Source organism: Artibeus jamaicensis, unplaced genomic scaffold (assembly GCF_021234435.1).
Source record: "Artibeus jamaicensis isolate MK-2021 breed Jamaican fruit bat unplaced genomic scaffold, CSHL_Jam_final contig_781, whole genome shotgun sequence".
Lineage (NCBI taxonomy): Eukaryota > Metazoa > Chordata > Mammalia > Chiroptera > Phyllostomidae > Artibeus > Artibeus jamaicensis.
In genome coordinates this window covers 7,115,931-7,139,468 of record NW_026521968.1, presented here as the reverse complement: position 1 = coordinate 7,139,468, position 23,538 = coordinate 7,115,931, and the positions used below count along the sequence as shown (strand labels likewise).

General features: G+C 47.9%; 1 protein-coding gene across 2 annotated transcripts; it reads left to right on the top strand.

The window, feature by feature from the left end:
- The first annotated feature begins 1,117 nt into the window (after nt 1-1,117).
- PFAS (phosphoribosylformylglycinamidine synthase) lies at nt 1,118-20,236 on the top strand. Of its 2 annotated transcripts, XM_037164973.2 has the most exons (28): nt 1,118-1,199; nt 6,230-6,388; nt 6,474-6,609; nt 7,065-7,170; nt 7,976-8,165; nt 8,255-8,360; nt 8,719-8,859; nt 8,977-9,101; nt 9,276-9,404; nt 9,927-10,058; nt 10,191-10,319; nt 13,525-13,598; nt 13,713-13,869; nt 14,151-14,212; nt 14,366-14,527; nt 14,749-14,874; nt 15,022-15,153; nt 15,417-15,647; nt 15,820-16,000; nt 16,084-16,167; nt 16,406-16,561; nt 16,760-16,879; nt 17,212-17,357; nt 17,458-17,665; nt 17,801-17,892; nt 17,971-18,085; nt 18,630-18,953; nt 19,052-20,236. In XM_037164973.2, exons 2-28 carry the CDS (start codon nt 6,247-6,249, stop codon nt 19,360-19,362), a joined length of 4,017 nt encoding a protein of 1,338 aa, XP_037020868.2. In that variant the 5' UTR covers nt 1,118-1,199; nt 6,230-6,246; the 3' UTR covers nt 19,363-20,236. The 2 variants fall into 2 exon arrangements, with proteins under 2 accessions (XP_037020868.2, XP_037020869.2); XM_037164974.2 differs by lacking the exon at nt 1,118-1,199 and having other exon boundaries at nt 6,299-6,388; nt 6,474-6,598.
- Nucleotides 20,237-23,538: the final 3,302 nt, after the last annotated feature.

The following is a 23,538-nucleotide window of genomic DNA, read 5'->3' as shown; positions in this document are numbered from 1 at the left end:
CTGTTAAAATTCTTATTGATTAATCCCTTTCCAGTGTGCCATCTTTTTTTGTGATATCCTGATTAGTACAACCATATATTTGCCTATCGTGCAGGTTTAAAAATGTATTGGGTCTGCCAAAAAGTCCATTTAGCTTTTTCCATAAAGTAAAAGACATATTTAAAATTTTCACCAGTAACTTTATTGATTCAGCTATTTTAAGTATGTTGGGTATCTCACATGTGGTATAATGTTGATTGTTCTCAATGTCTCGATTTGATTGCGGTCAACTTCAACCGGTTTACAGGACCATGGAGCATCGTCCAGCAAGAAATCTCCAGCACAAAACTTTGTAAACCACTTTTGATACGTTTGATCAGTCACAGCACCTTCTCCATGCACCGCACAAGTCTTTTTTTGCATTTGTTGTATTTTTACCTTTCTTGAAATAATGCATAATATGCTGAAGATGTTTCTTCCATCTTCAATATTAAAATGGCTACACAAAAATTCGCCAATTTTGATAAGTTTTCTTTTAAATGCATGCTGATATGACAGCTGTCACAATACAATCTTAACAAGATTGTTTCTAATGAAGTTAAAGACAACTACAGCCATCTCAGGGTGAAAAAAAAACAAATGAAGTTTTTGTCTACCAGTACATAGGTAGAAAGCGCTAAGAAGTGCTTGAGTTACAAAACTATGGAGCAAGTCACAATGAGTCTCAGCGCCTTTATGGGTGCTCAATAAATACTTTCTATCATTATTATTGTTACTATAACAAGCAAGAATATTGAAATTAAAAACAGATGCCCCCCCTACACTCTTTTAGGAATTAAATGATTTCATTTATTCAGGAAAGAGAAAGCAAGCAAAAGGAGCAAGGTAGGGAAACGGTCTTGGATAAGGGCCACGCTTCTCATTCTGTTTCCTGCATTCGAAGTACCTGTCTCCGGTCACAGTTTGCACGGGGCCAAGCGAGGAAGGGATGGATATGGAACTAACTATTTTCAGAAACTCAAAATAGAGTTGCTGGATAAACCAACGCGTCTGTAAAAACAGAAGGCAGCTGCAGCCCCAACCTCTGGGAGAGGAGCGGTGCGGAGGAAGACCGAGAGGGCGGGTGTTCTCAGGCCCCGCCTCCGCCCGCCCAGCGGGCTTGATACATAACTCCTGCGCCGCTATTCTGGGACCTCTGGGACCGTAAGGACCTCTTCCACGTGCGTATGGCCAGCGCGCCGGTCGGGGGACTCCTGCTTGCTGCACCCCATAGCCGCCCACCCCAAGCCTGGTCCAGGCGGCTTCAGTATCCCCAACGGCCGACATGCGTCTGTGTGGGGCCGGCCAGTGCTTTAATATAGGCGTCCATTGGACGCCGGGCAGAAAAAAATGCCACTTAAACTCATCCCCTCTCTCCCAACACAAAAAGCTGTCGACCCCCTACTTTGTGTAGGCACAATGCTAGTTTTTGGTGATACAGTCCTGATGTAGACAGGTCTGTCCTTGTGCTCTTGGAGCTTCGTTTCATAGGACGAAAATCAAGTGGTCTAATAAACCAAATGATTTCAGGATGTGATATTCCTGTGAAGGAGTGGTATGGAGGACAATCGTGAGGGGCCTATCTTTACAAAGGGTGATCAGCATGGGGTGGAAGGGAGGAATCCGTACTGATTTGGCAGAAGCACCGTTTACCGAAATGAGGCCTGGCCGGAAAGAGGGGGTTGGGGGTGTGTGTGCTGATGAGTGATGGAAATCAATAGTTCAGAGAGTCAACAAGCTTTAGATTTTTTTCTTTTGTAACCCCAAGAATTGTTCTAAGCCTCGGTAATCCAACGGAGATAAAACAGCTGCAGCCCATAACCACATTTTGTTCTAGCGGGGAAGGTAGAGCTAAAAAATAACAGCCTTAAGTATTACAGAGCAAATAAAAATATTTATATTAAATAAATATTTAATATAGTGGCTACTTAAGCATGGTTGGTCAAGGAAATCCTTTCCAAGACGGGAAGTTTCTCCTGAAATGTAAATGACACGAAGGACCTAGCCATATCAGGGTGAGAAAAATGCTTACAGAAGTGAACTTGGCAGAAGAGTAAAAGAGAAGCCAGTGGGGTGGTGCATTGTGGGTAAGAAGGAGAGTGGCGGGAGACAGTATTGGATAGGCAGTGACCAGACTAGGTCAGCCAAAGTACTGAGTTGGAATTTTTTTACTTTGTTTATTTTATTTTATTTTTTAAAGAAAGAAACATTTTTTCTTAAAAAAAAAAAAAGATTTTATTTATTGCCATGGTTGGTGTGGCTCAGTGGATTGAGGGCTGGCCTGTGAGCCAAACGAAGGGTTCTATGTTTGAATCCCAGTGAAGGCACATGCCTGGGTTGCAGGCCAGGTCCCCAGTAGGGGGCATGCGAGAGGCAACCACGCATTGATATTTTTTCTCCCTCTTTCTCCCTCCCTTCCCCTTTCTCTAAAAACAAATAACATCGTTTTTATTTTTATTTTTTTTAAATATTTTATTTATATATTTGTAGAGGGGAAGGGAAGGAGAGAGGGAGAGAAACATCAATGCATGGTTGCCTTCCGTGTGTTCCCTGCTGGGAACTGGCCTGTACCCCAGGCATGTGCCCTGACTGGGATTTGAATCGCGATTGTCTGGTTCGCAGGCCCATGCTCAATCCACTGAGCTACACCAGCCAGGGCATAACATCGTTTTTAAAAAAAAGATTTTATTTTCTTTATGCCCTGACTGGAAATCAAACTGGCAACCCTTTGGTGTGTGTGTGTGATGGGAAGACATGATCTAATTTATGCAGACATGTGGCAAGTGGATTGTGGGTGGGGCAGGAATGGAATCAGGAGTACACTGGTCAGGAGGCCAAAGCATCGGTCCAGGTGAATGTTAGTAGTGACTTGCGCTAGAGTGATGGTAGACTTTGCTAACATATAAGGATGCAAACAGATTTGGGATATGTCTAGAAATAAATTTGCTGATGGACTAGATATAGAGGGTGCTCAGGAAAAGAAGAATTAAGGTTTACTCCTGGGGTTTTGGCTTGAGCAACTGAATGAATAGTGGCTTTTACTGAGATGAAGAGGACTGGGAGCACAGCGGGTCTGGAGAAGTAATGAATCAAAATTTCTGTTTTGGCCCAAACAGGCTATCATCTATGTTTCTAGACATTTATGTGGCGCTGTCACAAAAACATTTGCATGTACTAGTTTGGAGTTTCAGGGAGAGTCAGGATTGAATAAATATATGGAATCTCTTGGCAGATATTGCTGGTAACTCAAATCATGTGAAATTGCCATTTTTGGTCAAAAATAGTTAAATGACGACCGTTTCATTGGTTCAGTCTATTATATGGCATTTATTTATTTATTTAATTGATTATGCCATTACAGTTGTCCCATTTTCCCCCCTTTATTCCCCTCTGTCCTGCACACCCCTTCCCACCTGCATTCTCCCCCCCCCCCCGTTAGTTCATGTTCATGAGTCATATATATGTTCTTTGGCTTCTACATTTTCTATACTATTCTTAGCCTCCCCCTGTCTATCTTCTACCTACCGTTTATGCTTCTTATTCTCTGTACCTTTTCCCCCATTTCCACCCCCTTCCCACTGTGATTCTGTTCCTGTTCTAGGTGTTTGCTTAGTTTGTTTTTGTTTTGGTTGTTAGTAACTGTGAGTTTGCTGTCATTTTACTGTTTATATTTTTTATCTTTTTCTTAGATAAGTTCCTTTAACGTTTCGTGTAATAAGGGCTTAGTGATGATGAACTCCTTTAACTTGACCTTATCTGAGAAGCCCTTTATCTGCCCTTTCATTCTAAATGAAAGCTTTGCTGGATAGAGCAATCTTGGATGTAGGTCCTTGCCTTTCCTGGCTTTGAATACTTCTTTGCAGCTCCTTCTTGCCTGCAAGGTTTCTTTTGAGAAATCAGCTGATAGTCTTATGGGAACTCCTTTGTAGGGAACTGTCTCCTTTTCTCTTGCTGCTTTTAAGATTCTCTCCTCTTTAATCTTGGCTAATGTAATTATGATGTGCCTTGGTGTGTTCCTCCTTGGGTCCAACTTCTTTGGGACTCTCTGAGCTTCCTAAACTCTCTGGAGGTCTATTTCCTTCACCAGATTGGGAACTTTTCTTTCATTATTTTTTCAGATAAGTTTTCAATTTCTTCTTCCTTTTCTCCTTCTGGCACCCCTATGGTTTGGATGTTGGAACGTTTAAAAATGTCCTGGATGTTCCTAAGCCTCTCCTCATTTTTTTGAATTCTTGTTTCTTCATTCTGTCTGGTTGAATGTTTTTTTTTTTTTCTTCTTTCTGGTCCACATTGTTTATTTGAGTCCAGGTTTCCTTCTGGTCACTGTGCATTGGTTCCCTGTACATTTTCCTTTACTTCACTTATAGCCTTCATTTTTTTCATGTAATTTGTAACTCCTTGGTTGTTGGACTTCCATATAGTTCTATGTTCTGTCAGAACCTGATTGTTTTCTGTTTTTAAATTTGTTGTTGTCCTTCTTTTGGTTGTGTGAGGAGGCACAGTGTGTCTACCTATGCCTCCATCTTGGCCAGAAGTCTATTATATAGTATTTATTTATGTATTTACTTTTGTTTTTAGAGAGAAAGAGAGTGCGGGTAGGGGGAGAGAGACAAACATTGATTTGTCTTTCCACTTATTTATTCATTCATTGGTTGATTCTTTTTAAAAAATTATTTATTTATTTATCTCTAGAAGGGAAGGGAAAGAGAGAGGGAGAGAAACATCAATGTATGGTTGCCCCTCATGCCTCCCCTGCTGGGAACTGGCCTGCAACCCAGGCATGTGCCCTGACCGGGAATCAAACCACAATCCTTTGGTTTGCAGGCCCATACTCAATCCACTGAGCTACACCAGCCAGGGCCATTGGTTGATTCTTGTATGTGCCCTGACTGAGGATCAAACACACAACCTGGGTGTATCTGGATGATGCTCTAGTCACCTGAGCTGCAAAGCCCAGGCTATTAGTTAGTATTTAAAGTCACATGTCTGGATGAGGTCTCTTAGGAAAAGTATATAGAGCAAAGAGAACAAAGGACACCCTTAGGCATCCAACATTTAGAGGAGCCAGCACAGGTGACTGGAAAGTGGCAACCAGAAGGTAAAGACGTATCAGAAGAGTGGTGTCATTGAAGCCAGGAGAGGAGGGTGTTTCAAGAAGTAGGGAGTGAATAAGTCACGTGCTGCTGAGAGGTTGAGTAAGATGTTAAGTGACCTCTGGACTTACAGCATTCCAATTCTTGGTGACTTTGATGGATTAGTCAAATTTGGCTTTGAGTAAGTTAGGTTTGAGATACCTAAGGCCAAGTGGAAAAGTAGGGCAATGAGCTTTTCCTTCTCCCACTTCCTTGGGAAGAGACCGTGTATACCTGTGAGCCTCTGTCAGTGATCAGGGTTGAATGAATGGCACGGATGAGAAGCTCTGAACACTGGGGCAGTGAAGAGCACTTCCCAGGGTTAGTGAGACCTGTACTCGTCTTGAAGAATGGGGAAGTTTTGGATGGGATGAAACTAGGCATAGACACTTTAGGAGGGGCAAAAGAGTGGAAAGGAGGCCAGGCGGGGTTTGGTGAGTAAAGCCAGGGTCCTGCTGAGAAGCAGTGGGATCAGAAGTTGGAAGAGTAGTTGGGGATAGCTGAGGAAGGCCTTTGAATTTCAGTCTAAAGTTTTTGGATTGATTTTGAGCAGGGATGTATTGTAATATTTTGAAGTAAAGGAACTAGTATTCAACTTCACCAGTCAGGTCCAGTTTAGCTCATCCTCCAGGTTTATGCTTAGATGCCATTTTTCTCAGGAAGTCTTTCCTGACTCCTAAAGTGCTAGGTTGGTACCCACAGTACCTTGGCCTTAACCACACTGGACTGGAAATGTCTGGGTTCTTGCCTGTCACCCTCAATAAAATATAAGCTCTATGAAGGCAGGAGTGGTGTTTGTCTTGCTCACAGTTGTGGTCCCAAGAATTTTCCCAGGACCCAGCAAAGAGCAGGTGTGCAAGGACCATGCGTCAAGGATGTATCTGCACCTGGGTTCCATATCACTAAAGCCCACATTTTGCAGGATTAGTTAAAAAAATCCCCAAGGTTACGTTTTCAGGTTACCTTGTTTCTCTGAGTGCCCCTTCAACTTTCCCCATCAATCTCTTAAAACTTGAAATTGATTCAGCAGATAGGCTACAGTTAATGTTATTTCTTAGTAACATAACTCATCTTTCCAGCAAGGATACCTGAAGAGATGTCCTCAGTCCTTCACTTCTACGTCCGTCCTTCTGGCCATGAAGGTGCAGCATCTGGCCACATTCGCAGGAAGCTGCAAGGGAAACTGCCAGAGCTGCAGAGTGTCAAGACTGAGCTGTGCTACAACGTGAACTGGACAGGTTGGACCATGTATTGGATTCTTGAGGGAGGTGCCCTGGTGCCCAGGGCAGTGTCACAAGGCATCTTTGCCCTGTCTCTCTGCAGATGAGTCTCTCCCAAGTGCTGAGGAGATGAAGAAGCTGATGTGGCTCTTTGGCTGCCCCTTGTTACTGGATGATGTGGCTCAGGAGTCCTGGCTCCTTCCTGGCTCCAGTGACCTGCTGCTGGAGGTTGGGCCCAGGCAGGTTTCTTCCCTGGGGCATGTCCTTCCATGTTTCAGGCCCATGATCTCTTTTAAAACATACTGCCTACCACTTCCACTTCTATTCCTTTTTCTCTTCTTGTGATCCTCAGGAAATGTGTTCTTCCTTTGCTCCTTCCTGCTTCCCACCTAGAAAGCCATGCTTATGCCTTCCTCATATGGGAAGATGTCTTTGAAGACTGAGCTAGCTCCCAGGCATGTTCTGGAAATAAAAGTTACATTCAGAGAAATTGAAATCAAAGCATTTTGATACTGAAAGGACAGTTATGGTTTGATTTGAGTAATCTTTGAAAGCAGTTTTCTTAGTGCCCATATCTGGGACTGGAGGCCATTGGCAGGAATAGTAGAGATGGGAGGATGGCTGGACAGCAGTGGGTAGAATCTACCTTCTTGGCTCTCGGGTCCTAATGGTCTGAACTTCTTTCATTCCTCAGGCTGAACTTCTCCACCCCGATGTCCACCAACATTGTGTCCGTGTGCAGGGCTGCTGGGCTGGGGGCTGTGGACCGTGTGGAGACTACCCGGCGCTACCTGCTCTCGGTGAGGCACTGGGCAATCAGGACAGGGGACCAGGAGGAGGACATGGGCCAGAGATAGGACAGTGTTCTAAACTCTAGGGAAATAATGGCAGAAGCAGGGGGAGGAGCTCCTAGCTTTAAGCCTGCCCTGTTGGCAGGTTATTCACTGCTTGAGGGCACCTGGTCGTGGAGTGAAAGGAATTATATGAACTGTTAAAGGGATTTATCAAGAAAAAGAAGATAAAAAATATGAACAGTAAAATGACAGCAAGCTCACAGTTATTAAGACCATACCTAAAACAAAAACAAAAGCAAAGTAAGCAAACAACTACAACAGGAACAGAACCACAGAAATGGAGATCACATGGAGGGTTATCAACAGGGTAGTAGGAGGGAGAGAGAGGGGGAAACGGTACAGGGAATAAGAAGCATAAATGGTAGGTAGAAAATAGACAGGAAGAGGTTAAGAATAGTGTAGGAAAAGTAGAAGCCAAAGAACTTGTATGTATGACCCATGGACATGAACTAAAGTGGAGGAATGGGGGTGGGAGGGAGTGTGCAGGGTAGAGGGGGGGAGGAAATGGGACAACTGTAATAGCATAATCAATAAAATATATTAAAAAGAAGGAAATCCAGTGTGTGCTTCCCTCACTAATCTGCGATTTTTCCGTTATGCCTGGAAGGGGTGTCATTTTCTACTCAGAAAAGTGGTGCAATATGGGCTAGCAGTGGGCTGGCCCTGTGTGGCTTGGTGGATGGAGAGGGGACTGTTCTGTCCATTTTTCAGCTCTCCACCTTTTGTCCTCTGTGTGCATCCCCACCCCTAGTTTGCCCACCCCCCTTCACCTGAGATGGAGGCTATCGCCTTACCAACCCTGTATGATCGGATGACGGAGCAGCACTTCCCCCGTCCCATCCAGAGCTTCTCCCTTGGGAGTGTGGCTACACCTCTTGATGGCCCAATCAACATACTGGAGGAGGGCCGGCCTGCCTTGGAGAAAGCCAACCGGGAGCTAGGTAAATGGGGTTCCCTGGGAGGAAGGCCCAGGCTGGGCTTGCAGGGGTGCTGAGACCAATAGTCACCTCTTCTTGGGTTTGTCTCCTAGGTCTGGCCCTGGATTCCTGGGACCTAGATTTCTACACCAAGCGCTTCCAGGAGCTTCAGAGGAACCCTAGCACTGTGGAGGCCTTCGACTTGGCTCAGTCCAATAGGTGGGGAACAAGGGGGATGTTCTGATGTGTGAGCTGGTGGAAGTTAGAAGAGAAGACCACAGGGGCTTGCTTTCATGGCTCTTCCTTGCCTTGGGGGCCTCCCTGAGTCTGTTTGTGGCCTGGGCTCCCCATCCAGCCCGTAGTCTGTACTCAAATCTTGGTTTTTCTCTTCACTTTGGAGCTGGACAGTCCACAGTGATAATGTTCAAAGATTATGGGAATATATTTTGACCTCTTATCTAAGTCTGAGTTGGCTGTAACTTTGCTGTTAATGCTGGTGAGAAGGAAGACATGGCAAGGCCTGAGGCATAACCCCAGGTTTTCACTCCGCCTTTCCCTCCCGGTGTCATCCCTGCAGTGAACACAGCCGACACTGGTTCTTCAAGGGCCGGCTCCACGTGGATGGGCAGGAGCTGGCACAGTCGCTGTTTGAGTCCATCATGAGCACCCAGGCATTCTCCAACCCCAACAATGTCCTCAAGTTCTGTGATAACAGCAGGTGGATTGTGCCCCAGGCTGGGTAGCCTCTGATCCAGGGGAGGGGAGGCCCCAGGCCCTGGTGGGGTAAGTGCAAATCCCAAGAAAGAAGCCAGATCCAGCGCGGCTGTGTCCACAGTGCAATCTGGGGGAAGGAAGTCCGGTTCCTGCGGCCCAAGGACTCCACACAGCCAAGCTGCTTCCAGCAACAGCAGGGGCTAAAACATGTTGTCTTCACAGCAGAGACCCACAACTTCCCCACAGGTGAGCTGGGTCCCAGGAGGGATAGATTGAGAATGTAGGTTACAGTGAAGCTCCTGGGTCCCTAGGTTGGTCCTGGGAAAATGAGTAGGGCAGGCCAGTTTTTATTTTCAATGGGGTAGTCAGAGCTGGGGTTTGTCTCTTCAGTTCCCATACCTCTGCCCCCTCTCTTCACAGGAGTAGCCCCCTTCAGCGGCGCAGCCACGGGCACAGGGGGCCGGATCCGAGATGTCCAGTGCACGGGCCGTGGGGCCCATGTGGTGGCTGGCACTGCTGGCTATTGCTTTGGAAATCTGCACATCCCAGGTCCCATCTCTTTGTAGCCATCTCCCCTTTCAGATTCCTTGTCCTGGAAGGCACTAAACACTTCTGTCTCTTAAGTCCAATGTCATCCTGGGTTATCTTTACTTGGGATGGAGGGCTCTGGAGTAGTTGGCCTTCCACCAACCATGGTTTCGAGGATTATCGGCAAGGGAAGACTTAGGTCATCATTCTGGCTTTGCAGAACCATAATTTTCTTATAAACTAGTATCTGCTCAGCAAGAAAGTGTGATACTGGGTTGGACTTAATGACCACTGCCTACCCCCAAATCCAGTGTCAGAAAGGCTTAAGAACTCTGGTTCCAAGAGTCAGAGGGCAGGCTAGTGTGGAAGGTGAGGAGCAAGACCAATGCTTTATGGCAAACTCTGCACCTTCCGAGGCTGGGACCTCCTAAAATGGAACATTCTACCTCTGCAGGTAGTCCTTGGTGGCTTAGACCCTTCCCAGAGGACTGGCCTCTCTGTTGGCGTTTTTACAGACTATGCAATTTCCTCCTTCCCTTCCAGGTTACAGTCTGCCCTGGGAGGATCCGAGTTTCCAGTATCCTGGGAACTTTGCCCTACCCCTGGAGGTTGCCATTGAGGCCAGTAATGGGGCTTCTGACTATGGCAACAAGTTTGGGGAACCAGTGCTGGCAGGTGAGGCTGGGGGAGGGCACGGGGGATAGCAGACACCTAGTCTCAGAGGTGGGGTGGGGTGTATGACTGAGTGAGCACTGAGGAGACTGGGCAACAATCCTGTCCCCTCTCCCTATGATGTTCGTGTTCCAGGCTTTGCCCGCTCCTTTGGCCTCCAGCTCCCAGGCAGCCAGCGGCGTGAGTGGATCAAGCCCATCATGTTTAGTGGGGGCATTGGGTCCATGGAAGCAGAACATGTGAGCAAGGAGCCCCCTGCACCAGGTAAGAGCTCACCAACTTTTTCCAGATGCAGCCAGTTTTCTCTCTAGCACATGGCAGGTACAGAAGGGGAATTTAGAGGCCACCTCAGTGGTTAGTTTTTAATCTCCCAGCTCATGTCTCTTCTCCCCAACACAGGTTTTCAAGTCAGGACAGGGTTTTATGCCCGTGGGGCCGCCTCATTCTGTATGCCTCTGTCTCCTGCCCAGTTGGTTTCTGCATGGCAGGGCCCACCCTGCTAAGTCAAGGCAGCCAGTGTCTGCTCAGCGCCTGCTGTATGCCACGGGCTTTCGTCTGCCAGCTCAGTTTGATCTGGCAAACATCGATGGAACACCCATCACGTGCGAGGCTCTGTGCTAGGTGCTGTGGTGGAATCAAGATAAGGGTCAGGTCCCATTTACTGAATGGGTGACCCAGTCACATGGGTCAGAGTTTCAAAGGCAAGAGAAGATTATGCAGTGAAAACTCTCCTTCCCCTGACCTCCAGCCACCCAGTTTCCCTCGCTAGAGATTGCCAGTGTTAATTAGTTACTTTTCTACCCTGCCAGAGGTGTTTCTGAATGTGTAAACAGACCCATGTGCAAATTTGCCCCCTTTAGGAAACAAATTGCATATGTGTATACACTTCTTTTTCTTTTACTACTTATTGAGATGTAATTCATGTGCCATAAAATTAACTCTATTAAAGTGTACTAGTTGGTGGTTTTTAGTATATTCACCAAGTTGCACATTAATCACCACTAATTCCAGAGCATCTTCATCATCCCAGAAAGGAACCCTGTACGCATTAGCAGCCATACCTCACCCCCACTGTCTCAGCTGGGCAACCACTTACCCACTTTCTGTGTCTGTGGACTTGTCTGTTCTGGACGTTTCATACACACAAAATCACCCAAGACTCGGCCCTTTGTGTTGGCTTTCACTCAGCAGGTGTCTTCAAGGTCATCCTATGCGGCTGAGTCGTATTCTATTGCACAGATATGTCATGTTTTGTTTACCCATTCATCGGTTGCTAGACAGTTGGGTTATTTCTACTTTTTGGCTACTATGAACAAGGTTGCTGTACACATTTCTGTGTAGATTTTTCTATGTGTTTATGTTCCTCTTTTGAGTATATAACTAGGTGTGGAATTGCTGGGTCACATGGTAACTATATTCAACTTTTTAAAAAACTGCCAGCCTGTTTTCCAAAGCAGTGTGTGATTTTACATTCTCCTGAGTAGCCTATGAGGGTTCCAGCTTCTCCAAATCCTCGCCAACACTTATTTGCTTTCTATTTGATTACAGTCATCATAGTACGCATGAAGTGGTATCTTATTGAGGTTTTGATTTACATTTTCCTAGTGACGAATGATGTTGAGCATCATTTCATGTGCTTGTTAACCTTTTGTGTATCTTCTTTGTAGAAATGTCTGTTTAGATCCTTTGTCCATTTTTAAATAGAGTTATTTGTCTTTTTCAATAGAGTGGTAAGAGTTCTTTCTATATTCAGGATACTAGACCCTCATCATATAGATACATGGTTTGCAAATCCTTTCTCTCATTTTGTGGGTTTTTTACTTTCCTCATGGTGTCCTCTGAAGCTCAAATGTTTTTAATTTTGTTAAAGTATTTGAGTGTTATTTGTTACTTCAGTGTTACGACCAATAAACCTAATGCCAAGGTCATGAAGATTTACTTGTATGTTTTTTGGTAATATTTTTATAGCTTTTAGCTGTTATACTTAGGTCTCTGACTTTTTTAATTAACTTTTATAGTAGGGGTCCATCTTCATTCTTTCATATGTGGATGGATATCCAGTTGCCCTAATGCCACTTTTTGAAAAGACATTTCTTACCCCATTGAATTGTCTTGGGACTTTTTTTTTAAATGATTTTTAAATTAAAAAAAAATTTTTAGCCCTGGCTGGTGTAGCTCAGTGGATTGAGCATGGGCCTGCGAACCAGACAATTGCAGTTCGATTCCCAGTTAGGGCACATGCCTGGGTTGCAGACCGGTTTCCTGCAGGCCAGTTCCCAGCAGGGGATGCATGAAAGGCAACCATACATTGATGTTTCTCTCCCTCTCTCCTTCCCTTCCCCTCTAAAGATAAATAAATAAAATCTTTAAAAAAATTTTTTAGAGAGAGGGAAAGGGGGGGAGAAAAAGAGGGAAAGAAACATCGATGTGTGAGAGAAACATCCATCAGTTGCCTCCTGCAAACCCCCCAGCGGGAGACCTGACCCACAACCCAAGCATGTGCTGTAACTGAGAATCAAACTGGTGACCCTTCAATTCACAGGCTGGCACTCAATCCACTGAGTCACACCAGCCAGGGCTGTTTTTGGACTCTTGTCAAAAATCACTTGGCCATAAATGTATGGGTTTGTTTATGGACTCAACAGTTCTAGTGCATTGATCTATATGTGCTGTAGAACCATATCTTCTGATCTGTATGGTAATGCCACACTGTCTTGATTATTGTAGCTTTGTAGTGAGTTTTAAAAGCAGAAATGTTGTTTTGACTGAGGTCCCTCATATTTCTATAGATATTTTAGGATCAGCTTATCAATTCCTATGAAAAAGGTGGCTGATTGTTGATTCTGCATATCTTTTTGGGGAGTATTACTATCAAAACAATAATAAGTCTTTCCAATCTATAAACATGAGATCTATTTCAGTTTATTTAGATCTACTGTTTTATAATTTTCAATATAAGTTTTCCATTTCTATTGCTAAGTTAATTTCTAAGTATTTTATTCTTTGAGATGCTATAGAAAATGGGTATGCATACTTCTGTTCCTTGCTTTTTTTCACTTAGCAATGTATCCTGGAGATCATTGCATACTGATGAAGTCATATTACTTCATTGTATTCATATGTAATTCTTTTGTGTGTGTGTGTGTGTGTGGCTTAGTGTTTGATTGTGTGGATATATCATAATTTTTATTTAATCAGTTCTCTGTTACCATTTAAATTATTTCCTAAATTTGGTAATACAAATAATGCTTCAGTGTTTAATTTTGGACACAGGTGATTCTGTACCCGTGCAAATAAATCTGGAGTATAAATTTCTCCCTAGTGTATTTTCCTAATCAAAGAATATGTGTATTTGTAATTTTGATTGCTCTATCTTAATATTAGCTTCCTCCTGTCCTCACACATCTTCCTACTCACGCTTCTTCTGCTTGCCTCCCCAGTGTTCTGATTTTTCCCTCCTTTCTTGCAGGCATGGATGTTGTAAAGGTTGGGGGTCCCGTCTATAGGATCGGAGTTGGAGGGGGAGCTGCTTCATCCGTACAGGTAAGTAGGAATAGCTACGGATGCAGACTCCACAATATCGCCAGGCCCTGTGCATGGGTGGGGTGTGAGAGCTCTCAGCCCCCCGGAGCTGAGCTGTGCCATATGTTCCCACAGGTGCAGGGAGACAATGCCAGTGACCTGGACTTTGGGGCCGTGCAGCGGGGAGATCCAGAGATGGAACAGAAGATGAATCGTGTGATCCGGGCTTGTGTGGAGGCCCCCAAAGGAAACCCCATCTGCAGCCTCCATGACCAGGGCGCTGGTGGCAATGGTGAGAGAAGGGACTGGCCTACCAGCTCTCCTGCCAGGTTTGGTTTAGGGAGAGGCAACAAGAATCTGCAACCAACCATGCAGTTCTGGGTCCCGTTCTCCACTCCCTTACACATTATGGACAGGCTCAAGGTTGGGGGATGGCCCACTGCCATGGGTGGTGAGGCTGTGGCAGTGACTCACACAAGGACACACAGAATTTGGAGGCTAGAGACTGCCCTTTGTTTGCCTGGTGCTGATCAGACCCAGATCACCACCTCTTCCTGCAACCCTCTTCACCAGGCAATGTCCTGAAGGAGCTGAGTGACCCAGCTGGAGCCATTATTTACACCAGCTGCTTCCAGGTGAGCCTCGTCCCGTGGAATCTGGCCATCCAAGCCTCTCTGCCCCTGCCAGCCCCAGCTGGCCCACCCACCATCCTCCCCCTCCCAGCAAGAACATGAGACTTGGGAGTACTCTCTGACCCTTCTCTTTCCTCCTCCTCCATGGATGTGCAGCTCGGGGACCCAACCCTGAACGCCCTGGAAATCTGGGGGGCTGAGTACCAGGAGTCTAATGCACTCCTGCTGAGGCCCTCAGACCGGGACTTCTTGAGTCGTGTCAGCGCCCGGGAACGCTGTCCAGCGTGCTTTGTGGGCACCATCACTGGAGACAGGAGAGTGAGTGGCCCCCATAGTAGACACTGTGGGTGGGTTTGGACTGCCTGGATACAGCTCGTGGCAAACATGTTCTGGGGAGCAGAAGGGAGGCGGAAAGAGGTAGGAACTCACTAGGGGGCGCCAAACAGGGTGGCAGGAGCATTTTTGCCCTGCTTTCTGAAGTACTTCCTGTGAGTGGTCATAGTCTCATTCCCTCTGGGCACTGTCCCTGTGGTCTACAGATAGTGCTGGTGGATGACCGGGGGTGTCCTGTGGGAAGAAATGGCCAGGGTGATGCCCTCTTGATGCCTAACCCAACCCCTGTGGACCTGGAACTGGATTGGGTGCTGGGCAAGATGCCTCAGAAGGTACACAGCGGGGCGGCTGTGGGGGAAGGTTGGGAAAGGAGGCTGTGTTTTTCCCTTTCCTGGCCCCTTTACCCTACTTGTGCTTTGTCACCTGTGTGTCCAGCCCTCCCTGAGGTGCTTACACCCCTATTGCTGTCTGTGTTACAGGAGTTCTTCCTCCAGAGGAGTTGTCCCTTGCTGCAGCCTCTGCTCCTGCCCCCGGGGCTGAGTGTGCGCCAGGCCCTAGAGCGGGTTCTGAGGCTGCCTGCTGTGGCCAGCAAGCGATACCTCACCAACAAGGTCCTCCCTGCACTCCTGCCCTGCCCCTCAGCTCTCTGCACTCCTCCCTCAGTTCACCCACCCCTGGCCTCACCCTTGGGGACTGGTATGGGGGTCAACCAGGCCCAAGGGAGAAGGGGCAGGGCAGCCACCCAAATGGCATGGTCCCTTGCTACCCATCCTCAGAGCTGACCTCTTATCTGCATGGTCAGGGCAGGCCAGGCCTCCCACCACCCCTGTGTCCCTGTCCCTTGTGCTCTTGCCAATCCCACCTGGTTCCACAGGTGGACCGCTCCGTGGGTGGCCTGGTGGCCCAGCAGCAGTGTGTTGGGCCCCTTCAGACTCCTCTAGCAGATGTGGCAGTTGTGGCACTGAGTCACCAGGAGCTTGTAGGGGCTGCCACAGCCCTGGGGGAGCAGCCAATCAAGAGCCTGCTGGATCCCAAGGTTGCTGCCCGGCTGGCTGTAGCTGAGGCTCTCACCAACCTGGTGTTTGCTCTAGTCACTGACCTCCGGGTGAGTCCCCTACAGCCTCTGCTATAGAGTCCCTGGTCTTTGGGACACATCCTCATCCACCACTCAGTTATCCCTCTTGCCCTTCATGCTTGTGGTCTCCCAGTGCTTCTGCCTGCACCCCAGACTCCCCATCTCTCTTTCTTTCTAATGCCAGGTCTCTGCTATTTCCTAGGACGTGAAGTGCAGTGGGAACTGGATGTGGGCAGCCAAGCTCAAAGGGGAGGGTGCAGCTCTGGCTGATGCCTGTGAGGCTATGGTGGCAGTAATGGCAGCCCTGGGTGTGGCAGTGGATGGTGGCAAGGACTCCCTCAGCATGGCTGCCCGGGTCGGCTCTGAAACTGTGTTGGCTCCAGGTGAGGTCTGGGGGCCAGTGGGAGACAGGCGGGACCTGCAGGACTGGTCTGGGCCCTTACTCTCTTAACTCCTTGCTCCAAAGGGTCACTGGTTATCTCAGCCTATGCCGTCTGTCCAGACATTACAGCCACGGTGACCCCAGACCTCAAGTGCCCTGGAGGGAGAGGTATAGGTTCTTCCCCTCCTCACTGCATTGTGTATTCAGAGGTTGGTTCTTTGTTTGGGGTGTCCATTGTGAGTGCTAACCCCCACCCCCATCTCGCACTGGGGTGTGGTGCATTCTGGGACTGGTAGTCTGAGTGTGCCGCCACCTGTTGGGAACTTACATGCTCATGAGCACCACAGGATGGGGTCGGCTGAGCCATCCGTCTCCACTTCCCCCTCCCCCTTCCCTGTCTCTCCAGGCCATCTGCTCTATGTGCCCCTGAGCCCCGGGCAGCACCGGCTGGGGGGCACAGCTCTGGCCCAGTGCTTCTCCCAGCTTGGTGAGCAACCTCCCAACCTGGACCTTCCCGACAACTTGGTGCGTGCCTTCAGCATCACCCAGGGGCTGCTGAAAGGTGAGCAAGGCCCTTGGGTAGGTGGTGTGTGTGGCCCGAGTGGCAGGCACTCCCCAGCTGAGCATGTGAGGGTGGGTGTGCCCACATTCTCACACACACACACACACACACACACACACACACACACACACACACATTACCCACAAGCAGTGGGTGTGGTTTGGCCCCTGACATTGCTGAGCTTTCTTCTTCCTCTAGACCACCTCCTCTGCTCAGGACATGATGTCAGCGATGGGGGTCTCATCACCTGCCTGCTAGAGATGGCCTTTGCTGGGAATTGTGGGATAAAGGTGGACGTGCCTGCCTCCGGGGTTGATGGTGAGGAGCCCAGGGTCTGGGCTCAGGCCTGGGCTGCCTGCCTCACCCTGCAGACCCCATGTACTGTTAAAGAGTATAATGTCCCAACTTCTTTCCCCTTGAGTCCCTTGTTGTCTTCTCTGACCACTGAACCAAGTAGCACCCACTGTTCCTGGCTGTGTCCCTCTGAGACCTGTATGTCCTGATGCCACAAATATGGTCTCAATCTCACAGGCCTCACCCTACCCCAGTGCCTGCCTCCACTCCCTCAGTCCTCGGCCGTAGTCCCTTGACTCCACCTCTGAGTCTGTATCAATACTCCAGTCACCCTGACACCCCCATTGCTCTCCCAGTGCTGCCTGTGCTGTTTGCTGAGGAGCCAGGCTTGGTACTGGAGGTGCAGGAGCCAGACCTGGCCCAAGTGCTGAAGCTCTACCAGGATGCTGGCCTCCACTGCCTGGAGCTGGGTTGCACAGGTCACTTCGGGCCACAAGCTGTGGTGAGGAAGAGCGGGGTGTGCAGTTCACCTCCTTGAGCCTTCAAGGGGCCCCTGTTGGGCGTCTTTGCTCTTAGCCTCTGATGGTTTTGCCCCTGTCTAGGTCCAAGTGTCAGTGAACGGGGCTGTGGTTCTGGAGGAGCCTGTTGGGCAGCTGCGAGCCCTCTGGGAAGAGACGAGTTTCCAGCTGGACCGGCTGCAGGCAGAGCCAAGCTGTGTGGCAGAGGAGGAACGAGGGCTGAGGGAACGGACAGGGCCCCGCTACTACCTGCCCCCTACCTTTCCCAAAGCCTCTGTGCCCCGTGAGCCTGGTGAGGAAATGTGTGCAGAAGCTTGGCCTCCTAGGCCCTTTGGGCCTGGATGCCCAGGCCTGTTCTGGGGAAGGTGTCTGGGGGGTGTTGAGGTGGGGAAATAGTTCTCTGTAACAGAGACACTTCTCCCCCAAGGTGGTACCAGCCCCCGAGTCGCCATCTTGCGAGAGGAGGGCAGTAACGGAGACCGGGAGATGGCCGATGCCTTTCACTTGGCTGGATTTGAGGTGGGCAGTGTGCCTGGCAGAGCTGGGGCCGGCCTCAGACTGTGTGTCCTCTGACACGTCCCCTCCCCATCTTGCCAGGTGTGGGATGTGACCATGCAAGACCTCTGCTCTGGGGCGATCACGCTGGACACATTCCGCGGCGTGGCCTTCGTGGGTGGTTTCAGCTATGCAGACGTTCTGGGCTCTGCCAAAGGTCAGTGTGCAGGCTTCTGCCCACTTCCTACCCACACGCGCCTGAAGAGGTGCCTTAGCTCTCTCTTCCTTGACTGGGCCTTGGCCCCTCACCTCCACAAGGCCAGGGGAGAGTGTATTCATTCCGGGCCAGGTGCCAGCAGAAGGCCTGCAGGTAACTTACATGAGGCAGGTGTCTGGGTGGGACTGTGCCGCCTAGGCTGGAGGACACAGATGCCGTCTAACAGGGCACCTCCAGCAGATTGTATTGTTGGAAGGCTGGCTCAGCATGGCTAAATCTTTCTGTTTTCTTAAGAGAAGCCAGAAATCCAGATTTTTATATAAAACTTTCTTTTTAAATATTAGTTAACTAAATAAAATTTTGAAAATGCTCTGTTGGCCAGGCAAAAACTCAGCATAGGCCATGTCTGAATTAAGCAGATAAACCCATTTCTTCCCCTACACTTTCCCTGAGCTCTATGGTCTTGGGGAGGGGCGTATCCTGCGGGTGTGTACAGTGTATGTTGGGAGGGAAAGTCTCACCTCAACGTCCCTGTTTTCTCCAGGGTGGGCAGCTGCCGTGACCTTTCATCCACAGGCTGGGGCTGAGCTGAGGCGCTTCCGGAAGCGACCAGACACCTTCAGCCTGGGCGTGTGTAATGGCTGTCAGCTGCTGGCTCTGCTCGGCTGGGTGGGAGGCAGCCCCAGTGAGGAGGAAGGGGAGAAGGGCCAGGACTCCTGGACAGCCCAGCCTGGCCTCCTGCTTCGCCACAATCTGTCTGGGCGTTTTGAGTCTCGCTGGGCCAGCGTGCGTGTGGGACCCGGGCCGGCCCTGATGCTGCGAGGGATGGAGGGTGCCGTGCTGCCCGTGTGGAGTGCCCACGGTGAAGGTTAGGCTACAGGAAGGGAGGGAGGAGTGTCTGAGGGCAGGGGTGAGTAGACTGCATAAAGGAGCTTTGTTCTCTCCCACCTTGTCCTTCCTTCCCAGGTTACATGGCATTTTCTTCTCCAGAACTCCAAGCCCAGATTGAAGCCAAGGGCTTGGCTCCACTGCACTGGGTAGATGATGATGGGAACCCCACAGAACAGTACCCCCTGAATCCCAATGGGTCCCCAGGAGGAGTGGCTGGCGTCTGCTCTCTTGATGGCCGCCACCTGGCCCTCATGCCTCACCCCGAGCGGGCTGTGAGGCCTTGGCAGTGGGCATGGCGACCCCCTCCCTTCGACACTTTGACGACCTCCCCCTGGCTCCAGCTCTTCATCAATGCCCGAAACTGGACCCAGGGAGGAGGTTGCTGAGCAGGCCAAGGAAGCTCATCTGGGCCTCATGGTTCATCCCTGGTGTTGCTGCCCTCTCCTTATTTCAGAAGCACCCCATATTTTCAAATGTGTCTTGGACAAACAGGTTCTAAAATGCCAAAAATACCTCAGCTAATTATTAAGCTGCCCACTTTTGCCTTATGCTGTTGGGTCTGTTTTATGTTCTCCTGCTGTAATATGTTTTGACCTTTATGAGCTCAGGAAGCAGCATGTGGTTCAGAGAAAAGAATCTGCAGTGGAAAGTTAGGATGCACGGGGAGGAGGAGGTTCCATTCACCTACTTCCTTTCATGCAGCAATCACCATGTGATGCTTCACATTGCTCCTCTGGGCTTGGAGGGTTTTCTGTCCCCCTTCCTCATCACTGGGGTTTAGAGAACTGAGCCATACAAAAGCATGCAAATCAGGATGTCAGCATTTTTATCTGAAAAACAGCAGAAGCTTTCTGAATTCCTCACTAACAACGCAGCGTTGTGCTAAGTGTAAGCAGTTTGCAGAAGTTTCCCTGATAGGGTCTCTGGCCCGTGAACTCTATGTTCCTAATTTTGCTTCTAATTTAACTGCTTCCTTCCCGACAGAAGTGGTTAGCACTTTCATTCCTAGACCTGAGCCTTAAGTCTTCATTCATTCATTCTATTAATATTGGGTGATTGGCTACAATGCAAGCATGTCACTGCTGCAGGGAATTTATGTCTAATGGAATTGAAAACAGTAGCTGAAAATGGCATCTACCATGAGCCAAGCATGTGCCAGGCAGTTTATATGTATCTAAATTATTTCACAGCATTCAGCAAGGTACCTGATAACCCCATAGTTTTCTTTTTTTATATATTTTTAAAAATAAATATTATTCATTATGCTATTACAGTTGTCCCATTTTTTACTCCCTTTATTCCCCTCTGCCATGCACTGACCTCCCACCCACATTCCCCCTACCCCTTAGTTCATGCCTGTGGGTCACACATATAAGTTCTTTGGCTTCTCCATTTCCTATACTATTCTTAACCTCCCTCTATCTATTTTGTACCTACCATTTATGCTGCTTATTCCCTGTAACTTATCCTTCATTCTCCCTACTCCTCCCCACTGAAAACCCTCCATGTGATCTCCATTTCTGTAATTCTGTTCCTGTTCTAGTTGTTTGCTTAGTTTGTTTTTGTTTTTGTTTTTTTAGATTCAGTCGTTGATAGTTGTGAGTTTGTTGTTTTACTGTTCATATTTTTTATCATCTCTTTCTTAGATTGTCACTTTAACATTTCATATAATCAAAGCTTAGTGATGATGGACTCCTTTAACTTGACCTTATCTGGGAAGCACTTTATCTGCCCTTCCATTCTAAATGATAGCTTTGCTGGATAGAGTAATCTTGGATGTAGGGCTTAGCCTTTCATGACTTTGAATACTTCTTTCCAGCCTTTCTTCTCTGAATGGTTTCTTTTGAGAAATCAGCTGACAGTTTTATGGGCATTCCTTTGTAGGTAATTGTGTCCTTTTTTCTTACTGCTTTTAAGATTCTCTCCTTTTCTTTTTCTAAAAAATATTTTATTTTATTTTTAGGGAGGGGAAAGGAAGGAGAAAGAGTGGGAGAGAAACATTAATGTGTGGTTGCCTCTCATGTGTCCCCTACTGGGGACCTGGCCTGCAACCCAGGCATGTGCCCCAACTGGGAATCAAACCGGTGACCCTTTGCTTCACAGGCCCATGCTCAATCCACTGAGTTACACCAGCTAGGGCGCTCTCCTTTAATCTTGGGTAATGTCATTATGATGTGCCTTGTTGTGTGATTCCTTGGGTCTCACTTCTTTGGGACTCTCTGAGCTTCCTGGACTTCCTGGAAGTCTATTTCCTTTGCCAGATTAGAGAAGTTGTTCATTATTTTTTCAAATAAGTTTTCAATTTCTTGTTCTTCCTCTTTTCTCCTTCTGGCACCCCTATGATTCAGATGTTGGAACATTTCAAGTTGCCCTGGAAATTCCTAAGCCTCTCCTCATTTTTTTGAATTCTTGTTTTTTCATTCTGTTCTGGTTGCATGTTTATTTCTTCCTTCTGCTCCAAACCATTGATTTGAGTCCTGGGTTTTCTTCCTCTCACTGTTGGTTTCCTGTACATTTAATTTCACTTTTCATAGCCTTCACTTTTTCCTCCATTTTGTAACATACTCAACCATTTTTGTGAGCATCTTGATTATCAGTGTTTTGAACTGTGCATCTGATAGGTTGGCTATCTCTTCATCGCTTAGTTCTATTTTTGGAGCTTTGTTCTTTCATTAGGGCCATATTTTTTTGTCTCAGTGCAGCTGTAGTAAGGGGTGGAGCCTTAGATATTATCCAGGGCAGGGCAACCCACCTCACTGTGTTATGGTGTATGTTGGGGAGGGGTGCGAGAGGGAACAGTGCTACTTGCTCGGCTCTCAGGTGGCTTTCAGTCACTTCCCCCGCTACCCGCAAAGAAATTGGCCCCTTCTGGTGCTAATTCTGGGTGGGTGGGTTTGTATATTTTCTATGACCCTGTGAGTCTCTCCAATGAACTCTTTCATGAGGCTGAGAGTTTCTCCCGCTGCTACAATCCCCAGAGGTTTTGAGGCTTTATTTCCCTGCTATGGAACCCTGGGTTTGTGTGGTTTGTCTCACTTCCCAGTTCTTTCCAGTTATCTGCACATAAATGTGGTAACCCCCAGGCCACCAGCCCCTGCCTTGCCCACCTAGTCCTCCAGCTGTCACCTTGCCAAGCCATCCTCTCCGCCCCTGCTGCCTGTCTCTGCCCCTCCTACTGGTCTGAATGAGTATTTCTTCTTTAACTCCTTGGTTGTTGGGCTTTCATACAATTAGATTTTATGACAGTTCTGGTTATTTTTGTTTTTAAATTTGTTGTCCTTTGGTTGTTCGAGGAGGCAAAGATATCTACCTATACCACCATCTTGGCTGGAAGTCTTCTTTTTTATTTAAATAAAAGGAAGAATTGAGGTTAAATTGCCTAGAGATCACACAGCTTGTAGGAGGCTGAGCCAGGAGATGACCAGTGAAGGGTAAGCCAATGACAGGTAAGATTCCTCAAGGGAGGGACGACCTAATACAGGCACAGTCATGAAGGAGCCCTCAGGGAAGGATTTCCGGGGGGGGCTATAGAAAAAGGGGGTGATGGACTCACACCCCTGAGCTTTGACATAGCCTGAGTCCTCTTTCTGTCTGTGACAAGTCTCCTAATCTCTTGGCTGCCTGACTTAAGGCTGAAACAATGCTGGAGGTGGGTGTGGCCCTGTGCTGGAAAGGGCAGGTTCCCCAGGGCCATCAGGCCTAAGAAAGAATACATAAAATCCTATGAAACCTGCTTTGCTAAGTATGCCCTCAATTTTTTGGTAAGAGTCGAACATGAAATGAGTTTGTCTGCAAAAGTTTTATAGCCTTTTAGCCAACTGCTCCTGACTCAGAATGAGCCCTCATAGTTCTTCGTATATTATCTGTTGTTTGATCCTACTGCCAATGATTGATGAGCTTTACCTGTATTCCTGTGCAAACTGAACCCAGTAAAAGCCCATGGAGGAAAAGGCTCCTGGCCCTTCTTTGAGAGATCGGCTACCTTTCCTCCCCAAGCAGATCATGTCATGGTAGACTTATTCTCATCCATGGCAAACTGGGGGGGGGGGGGTGGGGGTGCTGTGGGTGGAGCCCCCGCCACAGGGAAGAAATGTGTATGTGTATATAAAATTTATAGATAATCTCAAATGTACATTTTGGGGGCTGATGTCAAGTTTACTAAATGGTTGATGTATGAGTAGGATGTGATTACCTGATGATTGGTTGTGATAGGTAAATTTATACATTTTGTGGTGGAGCAGTTTCTTGTTTGGATAACTCTGGCCAAGCAAGACCCACCCTCAGACACTGCCATGACCACCAGGTTGACTCAGCTCCTCATCTCTGTTTTTGTCCAGTAGCCATACATCTCTGTCCTTCTTGGGCCCTGACCCAGCCCTGTCTCTCCCTAGCCCTCACACAGGCCCTCTAGCAAACTCCTCCAGGCTCTCTCTTCTCTGTCCCTCCTACTTTCCTGGAAAACCAGCTATCCTCTGAAAACCTCTCCAAGTGGTGGCTTTTATTCTCAAACCTCACCTCACCTCACCTCACCTCTCTCAGGCTGGGGAGCTGGAGTTTGGGTC